The sequence below is a fragment of the Sinocyclocheilus anshuiensis genome, unplaced genomic scaffold (genome assembly GCF_001515605.1).
Source record: "Sinocyclocheilus anshuiensis isolate Anshui unplaced genomic scaffold, SAMN03320099.WGS_v1.1 scaffold112, whole genome shotgun sequence".
NCBI classification, from domain to species: Eukaryota; Metazoa; Chordata; class Actinopteri; order Cypriniformes; family Cyprinidae; genus Sinocyclocheilus; species Sinocyclocheilus anshuiensis.
The window spans coordinates 3,025,210-3,044,841 of NW_015557175.1; the positions used below are offsets into that span (position 1 = coordinate 3,025,210).

The window sequence follows — 19,632 nt, forward strand, 5'->3', positions numbered from 1 at the left end:
TATATAATATATACACACACACATATATATATATACACACACACATATATATATATACACACACATATATATATATTATTTTTTTTTTTTGCTGTCGCTGTTTGGATGCAGTAAAACACCCAGAGATGCAGCAGAAAACATCTGGCTGATGTACATAGTCATGCATTTTCTTCTATCACTGGCCATAATTCTAACATTGAAATCAGGATTGATGTCATACATGTGAACATAGGCTGAGAAATAAAAAAAATAGTTGTAACCTGCTCAGAGGAACACAGGAATCATGTTTTTGTGGTGGTTTTTCTGTTGATTAAGGGACAATTCAAAACGTCATCTTACTAATGGTTGTCGAAAGCAAAAATGCTACAAAACACATCATATTTTGTGAGAAAGCATGACATGCTCCATCCAAACAGCCACTATTCTTGGAATGAGCTCCCTAAAATCAGTAAGAAACAAGCATTGGGTTTCATTCAGCACATGATGCAGGACGGGTGGAGTGTATGCATACCTTGTCCTGCAGTTGTGTGAGTTTGAGCTGCAGTGCGTTTCTGTGCTCTGAGAGTTCAGTCATCTCTCTCCTCTGCTGTTCACGTGCCGCTGCCAGAGCCTGATCACACTTCACCTGCCACTCCTGCTCCAGATCAGCCTGCAGCTGAGACAGCTACACACACAGGCACAAAAGTAGAACTACTTACTTAAAAAACATATATTGAGTGTCAACAGCTTTATACAGTAACTGTCAGGAATGGGTAAGGAAAGTCAACTAGTGGCCATGAGTTCAGCATGGATCTATTCTAGTCATCACGTGCAAACACATTTACCTGTTCAGCTACGGCTTGGTCGGTGCTCGTTCTGGCTTTACGTAATTGGCTCCTGAGGTTGTCTAACTCCTGCTGGCCCACCCTCCTCACCTCTTCCAGTTCCTCATCGCAGCGCTGTCTCTCCAACTGCCACTTCCTCTTCCTCTCAGAGAGAGTCTGAATCACACAGTTGAGGTGAGGAATCAGTTATTTGCTTTTTTCCCCTCATACAGGTACACAGAGACAGAAGTGTGAATTACTCACTCGTTCCAGACTGTCTTTCTCTGTTTTCATGTCCTGTAGCTCTTCCTCCATGTTGTTGAGCTTGAGCTCCAGTTCCTTTCGTTTCTGTTTTTCCATCTTGTATTGACTCTGCACTCTGTCTGCTGTCTGCTTCAGCTCTGAAACAAACAGACACACATCAGACAGTAAGTACATCAAGCCTTAACCAAGTGTTCTCCATGCATTTTTCCACTCCCTAGTCATTTTTCCTAGCTGTAAAGCAAAAATGATGCCAAACAAAAAAAGAAAGAAAGCAAAACAAAGATCAAAAAATGAACACAAAAGAAAAAAAAACACAAGAAAAAAAAAAACAATCAAAAATGAAAAAGGAAAACAAAAGAAAATCAAAAAAGAAAAAGAAAAAAGGAAAACAAAAGGAAAAAAAACTAAACAAAATCAAAAAGGAAAAATAAAAAAGGAAAACAAACAAAAAAAAAAACCTCAATAAACAATATCTAAACAAATCAAAACACCCAAACAAACATGCCCTGGCCATATTTCACCCAAAATGAAAGAGAGAAGAACAAAAGTATATTTTAACTACAAAAAATTAAGCCTATTTTTGAAACTTTTTTTTTTTTTTTTTGCATTGTGACATTATTTTTAACAATTTTCATTACATTTTACCCCTTAAATTCACAATATTGTAATGTTGTAAAAACACAATTATATACTCCTTAAATAATAAACTATTTATGAATCATGATAATACTTATATGTGACACAGCCTTTATTTTTTTTTAAATAATATTTTAATAAAAACCACTGCATTTCTTTCAGAAATGTATTTTAAAAATACAATAATACAATAATGAGAAACTGAGAATAATGAAAACCGCAAAAATCTTATAAAATCTTATAAAAATATCTGAGAATATGCTTAATTAAAAATTATGTAAAAAAAAAAATCTACAGGCAAATCATATTTTTTTCTTTGATTTTGGAGTGAAATGTGACCTGTACATCTTTACTGTGAAATTTACCCACATATTTAATGTTTAATACAGTGAGATTTTGGACCATTGAGATTTCACTGCAAGGAATTTAGAAACCAAACAGATCATCTCACAGTGAATCACTTGTTTCACTCATGGTTATTAGATCAACACTGCTAGTTAGCACTCAGTGCTGCTCACCCAGTATCTGCGCCTCCAGTGTTGTGACGTGTGTGCTGCACTGCTGACTGTCCTGCAGGGCCGAGCTGAGTTTGCTCTGCAGTGCTGCGGCCTTCTGCTGCTGAGAGCTCAACTCCAGCTGCAGCTCCGACACGCGCGCCGTGGTCGACGCCAACTCTTCTGTCAAGCGTGCCTTCCGGAGAGATACAGAGAGACGACATTAAACCAGCGCGTTCACAACTGATGATACAACAGCACTACTCTGATGAAATGATGATGGGACTGTAATGGAAAGAAATAATGATACAAGGAAATGAAACCAGTGACAAGAACACGCATAAAATATGGTGGTAGAACTATCTATCTCTGCTGAGAGCTGAATGCTGATTGGTTAGTGAGTAGTGCCTGTTTAGTGAAAACACAAAAGAGAAATGGGAAATGCTTCACTGAAATAAACAATGGGAGAGTGTGTATGAAGACTATGAAGAAAAGGATGAGACGGGACCGCGGGACTTTTGCTCACCTGATCCCAACTCAATTCCTGTGGCAGTGCATGCTGGGAAAAGAGAGCAGTCACCACTAAAGGCTCTCAGCCAATCAGAGCAGTGTTAATTAACCAATCAGAGCAGAGATACATGGCTTAAGCAGGAAATAAAGTGTTAACAGTAGAGATATTTAAGAGTTGTCACTGTGTTATGAACATCAGAATCTTCTGTAATGGTAAAAAGACCCTTTGCTTGAGTGGAGAGTGTGTAAAGAGAGTGGATTTTGCGGTAAAAATATAAATTCAGGGAAAACATTCTTTAGAGAGACTGAAGAGAAATACCTCATACACAACTTTTATCATTTTAATGCTGCACTCCTACCATGATGGCTTGTCCAAATGGTTGGGCCTTTAAATTTCTTTAAAAATAGTTAAAATAAAAAATAAAAAATACACTGTTTTACTGAATTGTCAGATTGTTTGTTTGTCAGATTGTTTTTTTTGCACATCTGCTGATTTTTAAAGCCTAAAATGACTGAATTTGCTGCAGCTTTTCTCAAAACTTACTACAATATTTGCAGCATACTCGTTGTATTACAAACCTACCAATAATCATGATGTACTAGTCACAGCAAGTGAGAAATTACCTGTAAAACTTTTGTGCATAATATAATAGAATTTGCAGTTCTAGTCACCAATGCAATGGTAACACCAGCTAAGAAATACTCATGATTTTGCTTTGAAAATACACAAATAATCTACAGGTGAAATCAGGCATTATGAAAACTAGCACATATTCACCCCAATATATGTTATATTCATTATTTATATATAGTAGTTTAGTAGTATCATTAACAACTAGAAACTTTCATTTCATCCCACATGCTTACATGTAAATATATAATGGATCACCTGAACACCTTTAGGAAGTGAACAGGTTGGAAAGTGCAAGTTGTGAATACATCATTTAGAGAGATCACTTGGGAGTATTAAATATTACCCTCTCAAATGGGTCTGTCTCATATCAGAAATTTTTTTTCCCTTTTAAACACTTATGAACCTGATAGTGGCAAAGTCGGGGTGCTCCATATGGTCTGTCCATAATATTGTTTCCCCCTCCTCAGGTTAACATTTTGTGGGGAAGAATTGTGGAATTTTACACCAAAAATGTAGAGTTTGCTTGATTTCGAGTTAAATTCTGCACTCACAAAATCGCAAATTCCTGCGCAAGCGAGTATCACACCACTATACTCACAATATGCTAACATCAAACTCCACTGAAATCAGCTGGGAGTTGAGTCTCCTGTTGTCTGCCATGTGGAGATGCTGCCTATGAAGAGCACTCCACATCTGTCATTCGCAGGCTTCCATAAAGCGTGGCAGCTCACTAGGTTTTTGAAACCGAGCTGTTCTGGTGTTATTGCGTGTGTGTTGGATTGGACACTTTAATAGAGTTACCTTGTTTTGCTCTGCCTGCAGTATTCTGGTCTGACTCTGTTCACTGCTGTTCTTCAGAGAGTCGTTTCTCTGCTCCATCAGCTGATTACTCTGCTCCACGTACCTGCACAAACACAAACACCCTCGAGTCACAATGTCACTTTGACATTTCTTTTGAAAGTGATAGTCAAAACAGGACAAGAAGTGCTGGGGACAAGAGCAGGTAACAACATATAATGAGAGAAGATCCAAAACATGAAAAGACACAAAAAAAGATGTCATGTATAAAGTGAGAGTGTTGAACTGAATTCTGACCTCTGGTTCTGATTGATGAGCTCGCCGATCTTGCAGTTCTGCTCCTCAATGCGTGAACTTTTCTCAAACACCTCTTTCTTCAGACATTCATTCTCCTGAAAAAATGAAGTCACATGACACGCAGATAAAACATAAAATAAAAAGTCACATGACATGCAGGTCAACAAAATATTTCAGCTTTAAGTATTTTATTTTGATTAATATATTTTAAGTATTTATTTCTTTTCAATTTACATTGATTATTGTAAAAATTTGCTTTTCATAAACTCACAAACCGCCTGCAGTTCCCTCATGTTTTCGAATAAACTGCAAGTACTGACAAATATGAATGAAAGTTTGATTGACCAATCACTGTTCACCTGCCAATCTGTCAATCACCTGAATGATTCTCTGAATGTTGTGCATGATCATTGCTGTTTCCATTGATACGTTTGATAAGCCCAACGAAACACTGCCTTGCTTTTGTAGGTCATTAATCTGAAAAAGAAGAGAGATTTCTCAAAAGGTTGTTCAAGTATATAATGCAGTTACGTAGAAAGATCTTCTAATAATGTATCAACCTTTGAGGACAAGTGGTCCAGTTTGTCTGCCACTTTTCCAACAGCCAATCGGATTTCAGTGTTGTGTTGTCGAGCCTCTGTCATCAAGAAGGACGTGACATCACTAGTTCCTTAAAGAGACAGTCGTCATTTACAATCACAATCTTAAAATCATACATGAATTCACATCTGCAGCCGATAAACTACAAACAAATGTTTTGTCAGAGTGGTAAGATGATCTTTACCTTGGTAAGGCACAGTCTGTGTGGGGTACATCTGACTTACAGGCTGCAAAGTGGATGTCACAGTCAACTGAGGTATCATACTTGGTATTAAGGGTTTGTTCAGAGTAGAGTTGCAGCAGCCGTTTATAAGGTCTTACTTAAATTGGAACGTAAAGTCCACATTAGAGGCTTAGTAACTACTAGCTAGTTTGTAATAACTCTGTAATTAATTTGGTTGCACCTTTTAATCTTAAGGCAGTAAGCACTTTACTGAAGTAATGCACAGGTGCATAACATGATGTCTTTAATGATTCAACAGCAGCCTTAAAAGCTCAAAGCTCAAATCTGTGAGCAGGAGTTGTGCTGAAATGTAGTGAATTTCAGTTTATCCTGTTAAAGTTGACTTTTTTTTTTTTTTTGGACAAAATGTTTCCACTGAAATAATTTAAGAAATAATGTAATAAGAGTTTTTTTATAGAGTTTTTAACCAAGCAGTTTTTGGTCCCCATTGACTTCCATAGTATTTTCCATACTATGTAAGTCAATGGCTACCAACAACTGTTTGGTTACCAACATTCTTCAAAATACCTTCTTTTGTGTTCAACAGAAGAAAGAAATTCATACAGGTTTGGAACAACTTGAGGGTGAGTAAATGATGACAGAATTTTCATTTTGAGTTGACTATCTCTTTAATATTATCAGACTTGTGTTTATAGTAATTATAGTTATATTTATTCTGAAGCATTACTGTTGAACTTACACAGCAATAGGGAGTTACCCACCTGAAAGGCATGTACGGCTCCCGGCATCATGGGCTGTGGATTGGCTGTTGCCATGGTAACAGGTAGAAGGGCTGAAGCGGGAATGAAGAGAGTCTCTCAGAGAGCGCATACAATATCATAAAGACTAAAATGACATAAGACTGGAACACTGCATTCCTATATATCTATAACAGTATATGGCTGAGCATCTGTGTGCTGGTTTTGTAAGTATCTGCTAAATTTCAACTCAAACTATTAGGTATATCTTTAAAAGGTGCAATATTTTATACCATGTTACACTCCTGGCCTTCATCAGAATATGATTTGATATAGGTGTTACCCTGAACTGAAGGTGGCGGGCCGGAGGAGATGTGTACAGGCTGCGGTGATGGTGCACTGCTACGTTCCTTGAGTCTGGACACACTGGCGTCCTACAGCAACAACAGGAACAGAGTGCATGAGGGTTATCTGTATGCATTCTCTCACATTAACACTGCATATTAGGGCTGCACGATAAATCGCATGCGATATTTAACGCGCATCTTGTCAGAAATCCGGTTCTGTAATCAGCGGTAAATCTCCATCACCTGCGGGCTTTCACATTTCACTGACGAGCTGCGCAAAACCCCGTTCATATTCGCGCGATTTTTTGCGCATCTCGTCAGTGAACAATGGCTCTGTGTAGTTAATGCTGCTCAATGTGAAAGCCCACAGGTGATGGAGATTTACGGCTGATTACAGAACCGGCTTTCTGACAAGATGCGCGTTAAATATCGCATGCGATTTATCGTGCAGCCCTACTGCATATCTTTACTAAAGGACAAAGACATCGATTACAGTGGCAGATTTTTGTGCTGTATCTGGTTAGGAGACAGACTAAAACCATTGTAATGAAGTTCTCACAAAAATAAACCTTGCCTCAAGTTCGGAGTCACTAGAGTCTGGCTGTGAGGGCAATGAGGCCAGGCCGGTGATGAAGGGCAGCATCGGCTGGCCCATTTTGGCCATGCGTGAGATCAGTTTAGCTTTAGTGGCATCAGGATTCTGAAGACATTTCAAAACATGTCAGAAAACACACAGCATTTATATTAAAATTCTAGTTGATTATTATTTTCATACTATGACTGATTACTAATAAAGTGCCTATTATAAATGTCTTTATGTAAAAATATTAAGAAGAATACAAATGAATCTAGGCATCAAAACATTATTATTAAAACTATGACTAATGGATATTCCTTTCTGAGATCTGCTAAAGATTACATTTTACAGTGTTATTAAATATTTATTATTGAATACACTACAATTCTAAAGTTTGAGGTTTGTAAGATTGCTTTTGAAAGCAATGCTGGCTGCATTTATTTGATCAAAAATACAGTAAAAACAGTAATATTGTGAATGTGAAATATTTATTTAAAATAACTGTTTTCTATCGGAATATATTATACAATGTAATTTATTTCTGTGATTCAAAGCTGATCCTACAAAAATCATTCTAATAAGCTGATTTGCACGTCAAGAAACATTTATTTTTTTTATTATGTTGAAAACAGTTGTGTGGCTTAATATTTTTCTGGATTCTTTGAATTGAAAAAGTTCAAAACAATATTTCTTTGAAACAGATATCCTTTGTAACATTATAGTACATTATAAATGGCTTTACTATCACTTTTGATCAATGTAATGAGTCCTTGCTAAATAAACTGCTGAATAAAAGTAGTAATTTCTTTTACAAAAAACATCCCCTCAACTTTTGAACAGCCTAAAGTCTAAAGCTAAATGACAACAAAGGTAAAAAAAAAAAAAAAAAAAAAAAAAAGAAAAAAAGGAAAACAGAAAATATGAGCCTGAATAATTAAAAATACAGTATATATCCAATATCGACAGATACTGATCTGACAACTTCAAACTAAAAAAAAACATTAATGTTGGCCAATAACCATTATGTTACAGATTTATTGTGCACACCTATTTATTATAAATTTGTGTCTATATATGTTGTGCACTAACCACTAGATTCAAGATTCAAGATTCAAGATTTTTATTTGTCACATACATGGTTATTCTGTATATAACCATGTATGTGACAAATAAAAATCTTGAATCTTGAATCTAGTGGTTAGTGCACAACATATATAGACACAAAGCCACAGCTCCAGCTATATTTATTGGTAACACTTTTCAATAAGGTTCCATTTGTTTACATTAGTTAACTACATTAGTTAAAATGTACTACATTAGTTAAAACTCAGTTCATAATAATTGCAACATTTACTAATACATTATTCAAATCGAAAATGTTATCTGTTAATATTAATTAATGGACCTGAACTAGCATGAACTAACAACGATCAGTTGTATTTTTTATTAATTAACGTTAACAAAGATTAATAAATAAAGCAATTAAATGAATAAATACTTTGATTAATAAAACAAATGTACTGTTCATTGTTAGTTAACATTAGTTAACGCATTAATTAATGTTAACCAATGAACCTTATTGTAAAGTGCTACCTATTTATTTTAATAAAAATCTGCATTAATAAAACAAAATGCTAAAAACAAATGCATACAACTGGAGAAAAAAAAAACTTACACTGAGCTGTTCATTGAGGGAGTTTGATTTTGCTCGAAGAGGTGCTTCACTGTAAACAAAGAAGAAATGTAGCAAACAGAGAATTTAAATCGAATGCTATTAATATAAACAATAATCTCCAGTCAGGCTACAGCCCCTGATAGCACACGTACATCACGGAGATGTCTATTTGATGTCTGCATTTACATCTGCAAGACATATTTTTAGTGTGTTTGCTCATCTACAATACGTCTACAGGACGTTTCCTATCAGATGTAAAATAGACGTTTAGAAGATGTCTTTAAGATGTTTAAGATTTAGAATGTACAGTGGGTACGGAAAGTATTCAGACCCCCTTCAATTTTTCACTCTTTGTTATATTGCAGCTATGGGGTGCTGTGTGTACATTAATGAGGAAAAAAAATTAACTTAAATGATTTTAGCAAATGGCTGCAATATAACAAAGAGTGAAAAATTTAAGGGGGTCTAAATACTTTCCGTACCCACTGTATGTAAAACTGACGTCTTAAAGACGTCTATCAGATGTTTGTACACAGCAGATGCTTTCCAGATCAAGCGATCTTTAACAGACATCTTGCAGACGTGCATGTGCTATGTGGGGCAGGAGGCCTGTAGGGCTCACCTGGGTTTGCTGGTTGGTGGGGCAGTGCTGAGGGGCTGGGTGAGCTCAGTGGGGGCCAGACTCTCCACACTGGGAGACGGAGCCGCCGAATCTCTTGAACTTCCATCCTTTGCAAACTTAACCTGCACATGCATTGAGAGAATACTGATGATAAGAGCAGGGCTGGATCTCAATTTGCATATTCTCCAACAACGCAAACTTTTGAGTATGTAACATTATACCGTATACATTATGCAGGCAAACGTGAGGAAGTAAAGTGAAGCTCTGAATGTGAGAATGACGCACCCGACGGATCTCCGCTTCAAAGACTAGCGTGCTGTCCGGTGGGACGCGATTGGCAACGCCCTGCGACCCGTACGCGAGACTGGGAGGAATCACCATGAGCCTTTTTCCACCTTTGCGCATATTCAACATCCCCTCCTCCCAGCCCTGAGAGACGGACAGAGAGCTTTAAACTGCCGTATGAGTGATAATGACACATAAAATCCAGCCCAGCCAACTTCCTCCTCACCTTAATGACTTTCCCAGCCCCGAGCTTCAGTCTCAGCAGTTTGTCTTTATTCAGATTCGAGTCAAACATCTGGAGGAGAAGAAAATAAAAGATTATATAAAGCTGGGTAGCAACAAATTAAACAATGTATTTATGGGTATTTTGAATATACTCAATTACAATTTTTTTTAAATAAAAATTATTACTTTTATTCTTGAGCAGCAAATCAGCATATTAGAATGATTTCTGACGGATCATGTGACACTGAAGACTGGAGTAATGATACTGAAAATTCAGCTTTGCATCACAGGAATAAATTACATTTAAAAATTTAATAAAATAGAACATAGTTATTTTACATTGTAATAATATTTCACAATATTACTGATTTTACTGTATTTTTCATCAAATAAATGCAGTCTTGGTGAGCATAAGAGACTTCTTTTAAAAACTGAATTTACCGAACCTTAGTGTTGTTCTATAATTCTCATAAAAACCATGTTTACATCAGTTTACATTTTAATCAGAATTCAACCATATTCTCATTACGTATGCATCATGCAAATACATTAACTTGCTTAGCATATGTTTCAGATCATAAAGGCATCTTATTTACTCGCCAAAGCCATTTTTATTCACACTGTCCATTTTGGACACTGCGGTCATTGACAAAACATCTTTACCTGTCCGATGGTGTTGTTTTGCAGTAGCCAGCCAGTGTAGGCCACTTCTAAAGAGTCTCCGTTCTCCACAGCCTGACCCTCACCGAGAACAAGATCCTGGATCAGGACCGAGTCTAACGCACCGCTGCAGTTCACTTTGGCAAGACAAACCTGAAACAATTATATCACTGCGTAAGAAGCTCCTCGTACAACATCACACGACAAAGAACAAATACAAACCTCTTTACAAAAGTCTGTAGCCGCTTTCTCGGATTCAAACATCAGCGACCAATTCTGTCTCTGGTCATCGTAAAACGTGCAGTAGTTACTGGGCTGGACCTGAACGTGTGAGAGAGACAGTTAGAAATAACACATAAAAAAACAAATGTGTTGTCTGACTTGAATTATGTGAATAAGAGCTCACAGTGAGGACGAAGCCGCTGTGGATCCTGGCGGCCGTCACCTGCTTCTGTTGACTGACATACAGCAGGATCTTGTACTGAAAAAAGAGTGCAGACATGTAAATGTGTTAAGAAACACCTCCATTTAGAAAAACATATGATCATTCTAACCTCTTTAGTTGAATGATTTCCAAGGAACGCAGCTCCAAGCTTGCCTTGTTTCACATACTGTCCGTTAACACTGCACAGAAAAAACAGTGTATTCACAACATTAGTCTGCAAACTTTACATTACAACAGATAACCAGTGCTGAAGATACTTGTAAACTACACTTTGCTTTGGAAAACAGGTTTAAAATGTGCAGCACTACAGATCTGTACATATTTCATGCTTTATTCTTTACATCTAAAATGAAATAACAAATAATACATAAGATTAAAAAGCCTTACTATCTGTAGGCATGTACTGCAGTAGCAAAGAGAACAGCAGGAGAGTTTGGTGGAGGTGCAGTCTTTTGGGTTGAGGGTCCTGTAAAAACAAAACATGAAATGTCAAAAAAAAAATAATAATAATAGTAATAATAATCATAAAAATGACAGAATGTCAAAAAAATCTGCATTAAAAAATATTATCATACCTCATATTCAGGTTTTTTTTTTTCCTGAGTTCCTCTTACACTACAGTTCAAAAGTTTGGGGTCAGTAAGATTTTTTTTTTGTAAGAAATGGATTTATTCGGCAAGTATGCATTAAATTGATCAAAAGTGATAGGAACGATATTTACATTGTTCAGAATTCTATTTTAAATAAATGCTGTTCCTTTGAACTTTCAGTTTCCACAAAAATATGAAACGGCACAACTGATTGACAACCTTGATAATAAACAGAAATGTTTCTTGAGCAGTAAATCAGCATATTATAATGATTTCTGAAGGATCATGTGACACTGAAGACTGGAGTAATGATTCACAGGAACAAATTTAACACAAAACACTTTACAAGTAACCTGCTCTGTCTTGTCTGTTGGCGTGTTGTCAGTTTCCTCTTTGCTCTGCAATGTATTTTCACTGTGTGAGAACATGATGTGTGGCGTGAGAGCGCCGTGGCTTGTCAGACACAGCAACAGTAACGAAGGGGGGCGGGTCTTTGCGAAGGGTCAATTATAAATGCAGTTTCTAACTCCTTACCAATTTATTTAAAATTTATAAAAAATAAAAAAAAAGGAAAATTTGATTCCACGTGATATGACCACTTTTAAAGGGATAGTTCACCCACAAATGACAATTTGATGTTTATCTGCTTACCCCCAGGGCATCCAAGATGTAGGTGACTTTGTTTCTTCAGTAGAACACAAACGAAGATTTTTAAGTCAAACCATTGCAGTCTGTCAGTCATGTAACGGCAGTCAATGGGCTCCACGGCTTTGAGAGTCAAAAAAAACATACACAGACAAAACCAAATTAAACCCTGCGGCTCGTGACGATACATTGAGGTCTTAAGACACGAAACGATCGGTCTGTGCAAGAAACTGAACAGTATTTATATAATTTTTTACCTCTGATCCACCGCAATGTCCAACTGTCCTGAGCGCGTTCACAACATCCGGCGCGTGACGCATGTATGTGCTCTGGCATAGTAGACATAGATATATACAAGTAGATGCCTATGTTTCTATGGGCCGCGATACGTTCCAAAATGGCGGACGCATCAACGTATCTGGAGAGGTCGAATAGGGCCTCTGCGATGATCTAAAGATATTTAGAAGTACAGGTCATCACAATGGAAGACGATTTTGATATATCATCAGACAACGTGGAATTTTTTGCCCGACCGTATTTATTTGACGTCACGCGTGGATCAGAGGTAAAAAAAAACATAAATAATGTTCAGTTTCTTGCACAGACCAATCGTTTCGTGTCTTAAGACCTCAATGTATCGTCACGAGCCGCAGGGTTTAATTTGGTTTTGTCTGTGTATGTTTTTTTTACTCTCAAAGCCGTGATTCCCATTCACTTCCATTATAAGAATGACAGACTGCAACGGTTCGAGTTAAAAATCTTCATTTGTGTTCTACTGAAGAAACAAAATCACCTACATCTTGGATGCCCTGGGGGTAAGCAGATAAACATCAAATTTTCATTTTTGGGTGAACTATCCCTTTAAGTGGCGGTTTACACACACAGAGGTTCCTGCAGTCTTACCCGAGTTGGCAGAGCTCTTGTGGGGCTGTTTGGGTGCCGTGTACTGGAAAGACTCGTTCCCCTGGCTTGTTGCCTGATCCAGTCCAAAGAGAGAGGCTAACTTTGCTCTGAAATTGCAAAAAAGCAGCAAATAAATCACTGCTCATAGATCACACGAGTCTCTGAACAAGGCTCAACTCTCAAATTAAAGCTGATCTCATTTTGACTTTGAATGAGTTTTTGATTAAACTTTTAACTGAAGAACATCAATGAACACCTGCAGTGACAAATGAAACTGATAAAAAAAAGTATGACTTCTGCAATATCATCCGGAAGCTACTTAATCAACGCATACGGCATTGACCCATGGATCTGTCTCCACTTGTAGTCACTGTCCTGCTGTCCTGCCATGCTCAGCTGACCTGTTTCTGACCTGGTGCCTCAGCTCAGAGAAGCTAAAAGCTAATACCAGTGAATCACTCCTCATGTGCATATGAGCTGCATGCCTTTACATTTCCAATTCCATGTAATATCAGATCTCTTTAGCAGGTCTGGCAGGGACTACAACCACACAGCAGCTCCTCGTGACTGTGGGCGCCCCGTCCCCAGACTGAGGCCCTGCTCTGATCCGGGACGTGTAACTACCAGCATGTGAGTGGCATTAACACGCTGACTCTCCACCTCTCTACAATCCTTCTCAACAGCTTCAAATTCCCCATTAACACATGTGGATGCCAACGCAGAATTGAATTTATGGATATAACCTCAGATGACACCAGAGAGAAGGAATGTAGTGGCCCCAAAATGCAGTGACACTGAAAAAAAGAGTTTTAGGGTATCTGTGGAAATGTATAGAGAAAAATGTGTATTTTTTTTTAATGTAATTTGTATTAAATAATTATTATAGCATATAAGCTATAAATAATAGAATAAAATAGAAATAATAGAATAATAAAAATAAAAAGATTAATAAATAATACATCTAACATTACAGTACTATGAGTTAGGGCTGCACGATTAATCGAATGCGATTGTCATGCGCATTTTGTTAGTAAAGCCGGTTCTGTAATCAGCAGTAAATCATCATCACGTGCTTTCAGATGGAGCAGAATTTATTACACATAGCCGTAGTTCACTGACAAGTTACGCAAAAAAATCGCAGACGATTTTATTGCGCGATTCTGAAATCGAAGAAATCGTTCACGATAATGACAGCTGTTTGCATATTCCATTTCGATTTATCGTGCAGCCCTAGTATGAGTAGAAAAAATGTAACTTTTAATAATGTAACAACCCTGTAAATCCTGACATTTGAAATAACAATGAGTAATATAGATAGATAGATAGATAGATAGTAATGGAACAGCTTATTAAACCTTTAGACAAAATATATATTAAAAAAGTTCTTTTTATTACCGTATTGACCCGAATATAAGACGATGTTTTTTTCTTGGAAATACATCTGAAAAAACGCGGTCGTCGTGTATTCAGGGTCTAGACTTTGACACGTCAATAATACACCCACAACAATAGGTGGCGCCAAATACACATAAAACGAGTGTGCCATGAAATACGTAATGTAATGCGTGTTGTAAAGATCGCGAGTAAAAACAAAAGAAAAAGAAAACCTTACAGCTGCATGAGTCGTGACTGTCACGTTAGCCTGATGGGACCAAACTCCCTTTGTGATTTTAAAACGTAAGACAGTACCCAGATTTGAAGACTACAGTAAGATTTAACTTCTACTGTTAATAAGATATTGGTAGGCTACTATTAGATGGATAGCCTAAATGTCCTAATTCAGATGGGCTACCTGTTTTTTGTTTTTTTACTGGTATATCAAAAAGTGTATATTTTTTAAATGTGATTGTTGGTACGTTTTACCAGTTTTTACCATACTTTCAAAACAAAAATTAAAATAGGAAAAATATGCAATATGAAAATAATTGAAGACAAAATGTGTTTTACTGAGAAAAAACAAGATTTGGTTTTTAAAAAGCCTTTTTCCAAAAGGTACATCTGGAAAAAGGGGGGTCGTCTTATAATCAGGGTCGTCTTATATTCGGGCCAATACGGTATTATTTTTTTAAGTTGGTCAGGCTTTTATGGCTCCTATAGTATAATATAGGAGAGTATGGAGCTCAAACTCAAGGAAGAAAAAAAAACATTTATACGGCCAAAAAGTAAAATTAAATATTGATAGCCTGTAATGCAAACCTTCACAATATAACAGACTACAAAGTTTTGATGTTGATAATTTAGAGGCCTTATAAATTTGTGCATCAAATAGCATACAGTAGGCTTTATAGGGTTAATAGAAACTCAATATTTTCCAAATAATATTTTGACATTTATAATATTCTCACCCCATGCACAATAATCATTATATGTCAGGGTTCCTTCCATCTAACAAAATAAAAAAAAACATGACTTAAATGACACTTAAAATGTCTGAGCATCTTGCATTACATAAAACAAAGTTAGTTCTGAGAAACTAGCAGAATTCGTTTGAAGATGCCACTTGTTTTAATGTTACAGATTGCAACTACATTGAGACTTTAATGCTTTTTAGTGTTCACATGCTTTTGGGGCAACTAGTGTTCCTTAAGTGGGCTTTTTAGTTAAAATACTTGGCAGGCTCAGATGATTTTAGTGAAATTGATGATTTCAACACCCCAACATAGAGGACTGTTAAAGGGGTCATATGATGCTTTTTTTAAAGATCATTATTTTGTGTATTTGGTGTAACAGAATATATCAGACGTCACATGATCAAGGGTTTCATGTGAGAAGGAATGTAACATTCTAGTGTTGAATACTGAAAACAACTGTTGTTATTTAACACATCAAACTGTTCATGTACTTTTGTCGCAACAAGTAAAGAGAAATGAAAACTTGAAATCGCATCATATGACCCCTTTAAAAGGATCAGACGTCACATGATCAAGGGCTTCATGTGAGAACGAATGTAACATTCTAGTGTTGAATACTGAAAACAACTGTTGTTATTTAACACATCAAACTGTTCATGTACTTTTGTCGCAACAAGTTGATCTGCCAGCCCATAAGAAAGCTGCGGTTTATCTGCTACATTAATGTCCGGTATTAGCCAATGAGTGACACGCTTCTCTCTGGAACCAAAATGTTTTTTTCTTCCCCATACCGTCGCTGCATTTGAGTTGTTTCGGTGTTATACATCTACCCAGACTTTATTTAAACAGTGAATGGTGTTTGTCTGATGGCTTTCGCCCGCATGATTGTGTGTTTGTCCGTCGGAGACTCACCCTCCAGTGGGAGACAGAAAGTCTCCGTCCTCGTCGTCTGTTGCAAACATGTCCCTGACTGATCTTCACGCCGCCGGGCGAACTGAGGCGCCAGCTTTAATAATATTCCAGATATGCAGTAATGATCGCCTGCATGCGGTGAGTAAACATTCAAGTGTAATAATAATGCTCTGCAGTCGCTTCCTGGTTCTGCTGGTGTCAGCTGACCCGCCACCTGATCACACGCGCTTACGTCCCTCGGCACTTCCGATAGAAGAAAAAAAATAGTCATACAAACACATTTGGAAAATCTAAAATATGTTTTAATGTGCTTATAGTCACTGTTTAGATTTATTAATAACATGAAAACCATTTAAAATTAAGTATTAAATGTAATTATTGAATATAATGGATTTATTCCGTTTTATTTTCATTTTTTCTTATTAAAAACACATAATTATTTATGTTATTATGTTTTATATTATTATTTATATTTAATTTATGTAGTATCAACTGTTGTAAAACAATAGTAAAACTGATATAAGTTTGGCGGGAATGCTTCGTAATCTTAATTTAAGAATCTATTTTATTTGTATTACAGATATTTGTCATAACAAATACCTTAACAGCATTGCATTAGCGCGTGTGAAGTGAAAGTAGGCCAGTGAACTTCTGCTGCTAAGCAACCAAACTTTACACAAGCAAAGGCACAAGTTCGCTTGCGAGGATGTGCTCTGTTTTTAACAAATGAGGTAAGTATATAAAATATGTTTCATGTTTTTTTTTCTGTTATAGTGCTATTACACCTGCTTTTAAATGGACAAAATCATGCACTGAGTTTTAGAACGAATCCAATTCAGTTAAAACTTAATCTAAGTGCTTTTCTTACAGTAAATGAATAGCACAGTAATAGGAAGCTGTTCGTTTTGTTTATCATCATCACCACATTGTCATTTTATTAATTGAATAAAAGCATGTGGGGTTATTTGAAACATTTCTCACTAATAATATTAGGATATTAATATAAGCTAAAAAGACTCTTCAGAGTAATAGTTCACCCAAAAATGGAAATCTGCTGAACATTTACTCATCATCAAGCCATCCAAGATGTAGATGAGTGTGTTTCTTCATCAGAACAGATTTGGAGAAATGTAGCAGTTCTTTCTCACCAATGGATCCTCTGCAGTGAATGGGTGCCATCAGAATGAGAGTCCAAACAGCTGATAAAAACATCACAGTAATCCACAAGTAACCCACACCACTCCAGTCCATCAATTAACGCCTTCTAAAGTGAAAAGATGTGTGTTTGTAAGAAACAAATCCATCATTAAGACATTTTTTACTTCATACGAGTTGCTTTCTCCAGTGAAAAAGTCATCTCGTCTGAATCGGGAGAGAAATATGCACAGATCCAGCACCGTTTCTAAACAAAAACAGTCTAAAACAGTTTTGAACAAATATGGATTTTTCTGTGGATTTTGAAGTGAGAAGACAACAGGATGGATGTTTTGGACGTTAGACGTTGATGGATTTGTCGTTTCACGTCACAAGATATTAATTGCTGGACTGGAGTGGTGTGGATTACTTGTGGATTATTGTGATGTTTTTATCAGCTGTTTGGACTTTCATTCTGACGGCACCCATTCACTGCAGAGGATCCACTGGTGAGCAAGTGATGTAATTCTCCAAATCTGCTCCCATGAAGTAACAAACTCACCTCGGATGGCCTGAGGGTGAGTACAGTAAAGTATGTTTTCATTTTTGGGGGCAAATTATTGCTTTAAGTCTTTCCACTCACAAGTCTGATCAGGCTGATTGATCTTCTTTGAAAACTCATCTATTTTCCCTCAGGGACTTTAAAGCCAGCGTAACTGCTGCTGGGACACTGAGCACCACTGCGCCAGAGGAATCCAACGCCACACTCCAGCACGCGTGAGGAAACACAGTCTCAAAAATGGTGCATTTGCATTGCATTTATGACCCTTGCACATCTACTTTCTCACTTGAAATAACTGAATGTCTGTGATTTTTGGATACTGCATAATGTATTTGTGTCACCTACATCCAAGCCCAAGCCGATTTGAAATTTGTCTGTATAATGCCATATTGTTATTCTGTTTTCTTGTAATACAAGCAGAAAACTTTCCATCTCTGAGTATTGTTAATGTCTCTGAATGGGCTGGACAGAGGAGATCGATTAAAGAAAGGCCACTCTATGGTGTCCTTGAATGATGTCTCTTGTGTTTCTCTCACCAAACAGACAAAAGACACTAAGAAGATTAAGAGGCGAGTCTAATACAAACATTAGTCATCAGAACTATTATTTTTGTATCCCACTATTTATGGTTATTGTTTGGCAGGGCAAATCTTTCCTTCCCAGACCCCATGTTCCCTATTTCCAGCAAGCCCAGCGATAAACCAAACAATATGGTCAAGGTATTTAGAGGTTACACTTGACTTCCAAAATATCATTTTTTCAAATCTGTATTAAATAAATGATGACTTGTGATTGCAGTTAAATACAGTTCACATCAGTCCTTTGATGGGCTGCTCTGAGTTGCCACAGTGTCCAGTGGTCATGTGGATTCCCAACCCGGAAGGATTTTTAGGCTGCATTAATTAGGTCAACCGGAACCGGGAACACTTCTCATAACAGTTGCTTTGACACAATCTGTATTGTTAAAAGCGCTATATAAATAAAGGTGACTTGACTTGACTTGACCCGCACCATGAGCCTCAGAGGCTCCACCAAAACAAGTAGGCCTGTCCTCACAATAATTGTTTCCCATTGTATCAACATGGTTATATTAAGCATGTAACTAGTACTGTATTTTATATTACTTTTATTTAAACCATCTTTATGAGATATTGATATGAAGCATACATTGTAGGGTGACAATACATCCTCTTTTTCCCGGACATGTCCTGGGAACACTTTCTCTCTACAATCCTCATACATTATATGTGTTTGTATTTGCATTGCTTTGATTTGTTCTCTGTAGATCCCATTTTCTCACACACCACAGTTGGTTGATTATGTACAATGCATGCATGCTATTGGTCAAACTACTTTTCAGTCATTACCATTTCTCAGGACATGACTGAGAAAAAGAGAAGTTATGGTCACCCTAAAATATATTGCATACTTTCTGTAATAGTCACATGTAAAATGTTTTTTTTTTCTTTCACTTGCATTTAACTGATGTTTGGCATCTGCTTTTCATCATAAAGGTCTAAATCTCCAAACATTGCTATAACAGAGTTATTCTGCCTTCCATTTTATCAAATGACCAAGCCATCCATAGTGGTGAGCAGTGTTGGGGGTAACTCATTACAAGTAATGCGAGTTACGTAATCAGATTACTTTGTTCAAGTAACTAAAAAATTAACGCATTACTTTTTAATTTACAAGAGAATATCTGAGTTACTTTTTCAGATAAGGAACGCAAGTTACTTTTT

The 19,632-nt window shown here is 36.8% G+C and overlaps 1 protein-coding gene and 2 long non-coding RNA genes across 3 annotated transcripts in view; 2 read left to right on the forward strand and 1 right to left on the reverse strand.

The window, feature by feature from the left end:
- LOC107678408 (FK506-binding protein 15-like) overlaps positions 1-16,412 on the reverse strand; it is a 23,832-nt gene extending 7,420 nt beyond the window's left edge. The window contains 24 exon segments of the mRNA XM_016473646.1: positions 512-664; positions 825-980; positions 1,068-1,204; positions 2,222-2,393; positions 2,724-2,756; positions 4,143-4,245; positions 4,437-4,531; positions 4,815-4,913; positions 4,997-5,106; positions 5,221-5,263; positions 5,982-6,052; positions 6,301-6,391; positions 6,879-7,004; positions 8,557-8,605; positions 9,179-9,300; positions 9,464-9,607; positions 9,690-9,758; positions 10,352-10,501; positions 10,571-10,669; positions 10,755-10,829; positions 10,903-10,972; positions 11,181-11,259; positions 12,932-13,038; positions 16,195-16,412. Coding sequence (XP_016329132.1) covers positions 512-664; positions 825-980; positions 1,068-1,204; positions 2,222-2,393; positions 2,724-2,756; positions 4,143-4,245; positions 4,437-4,531; positions 4,815-4,913; positions 4,997-5,106; positions 5,221-5,263; positions 5,982-6,052; positions 6,301-6,391; positions 6,879-7,004; positions 8,557-8,605; positions 9,179-9,300; positions 9,464-9,607; positions 9,690-9,758; positions 10,352-10,501; positions 10,571-10,669; positions 10,755-10,829; positions 10,903-10,972; positions 11,181-11,259; positions 12,932-13,038; positions 16,195-16,244 — 2,403 coding nt within the window. The 5' untranslated portion in view covers positions 16,245-16,412.
- A 370-nt stretch (positions 16,413-16,782) lies between these two features.
- Positions 16,783-18,769, forward strand: LOC107678398 (uncharacterized). The gene is made up of 4 exons (XR_001632934.1): positions 16,783-16,925; positions 18,025-18,130; positions 18,534-18,609; positions 18,689-18,769. It is a non-coding gene; the product is annotated as an uncharacterized LOC107678398 (long non-coding RNA).
- A 671-nt stretch (positions 18,770-19,440) lies between these two features.
- The window catches only part of LOC107678402 (uncharacterized), a 1,529-nt gene continuing 1,337 nt past the window's right edge, over positions 19,441-19,632 (forward strand). Inside the window, exon 1 of the long non-coding RNA XR_001632936.1 lies at positions 19,441-19,480. This is a non-coding gene — a long non-coding RNA (uncharacterized LOC107678402). The remainder of the gene's footprint in view (positions 19,481-19,632) is intronic.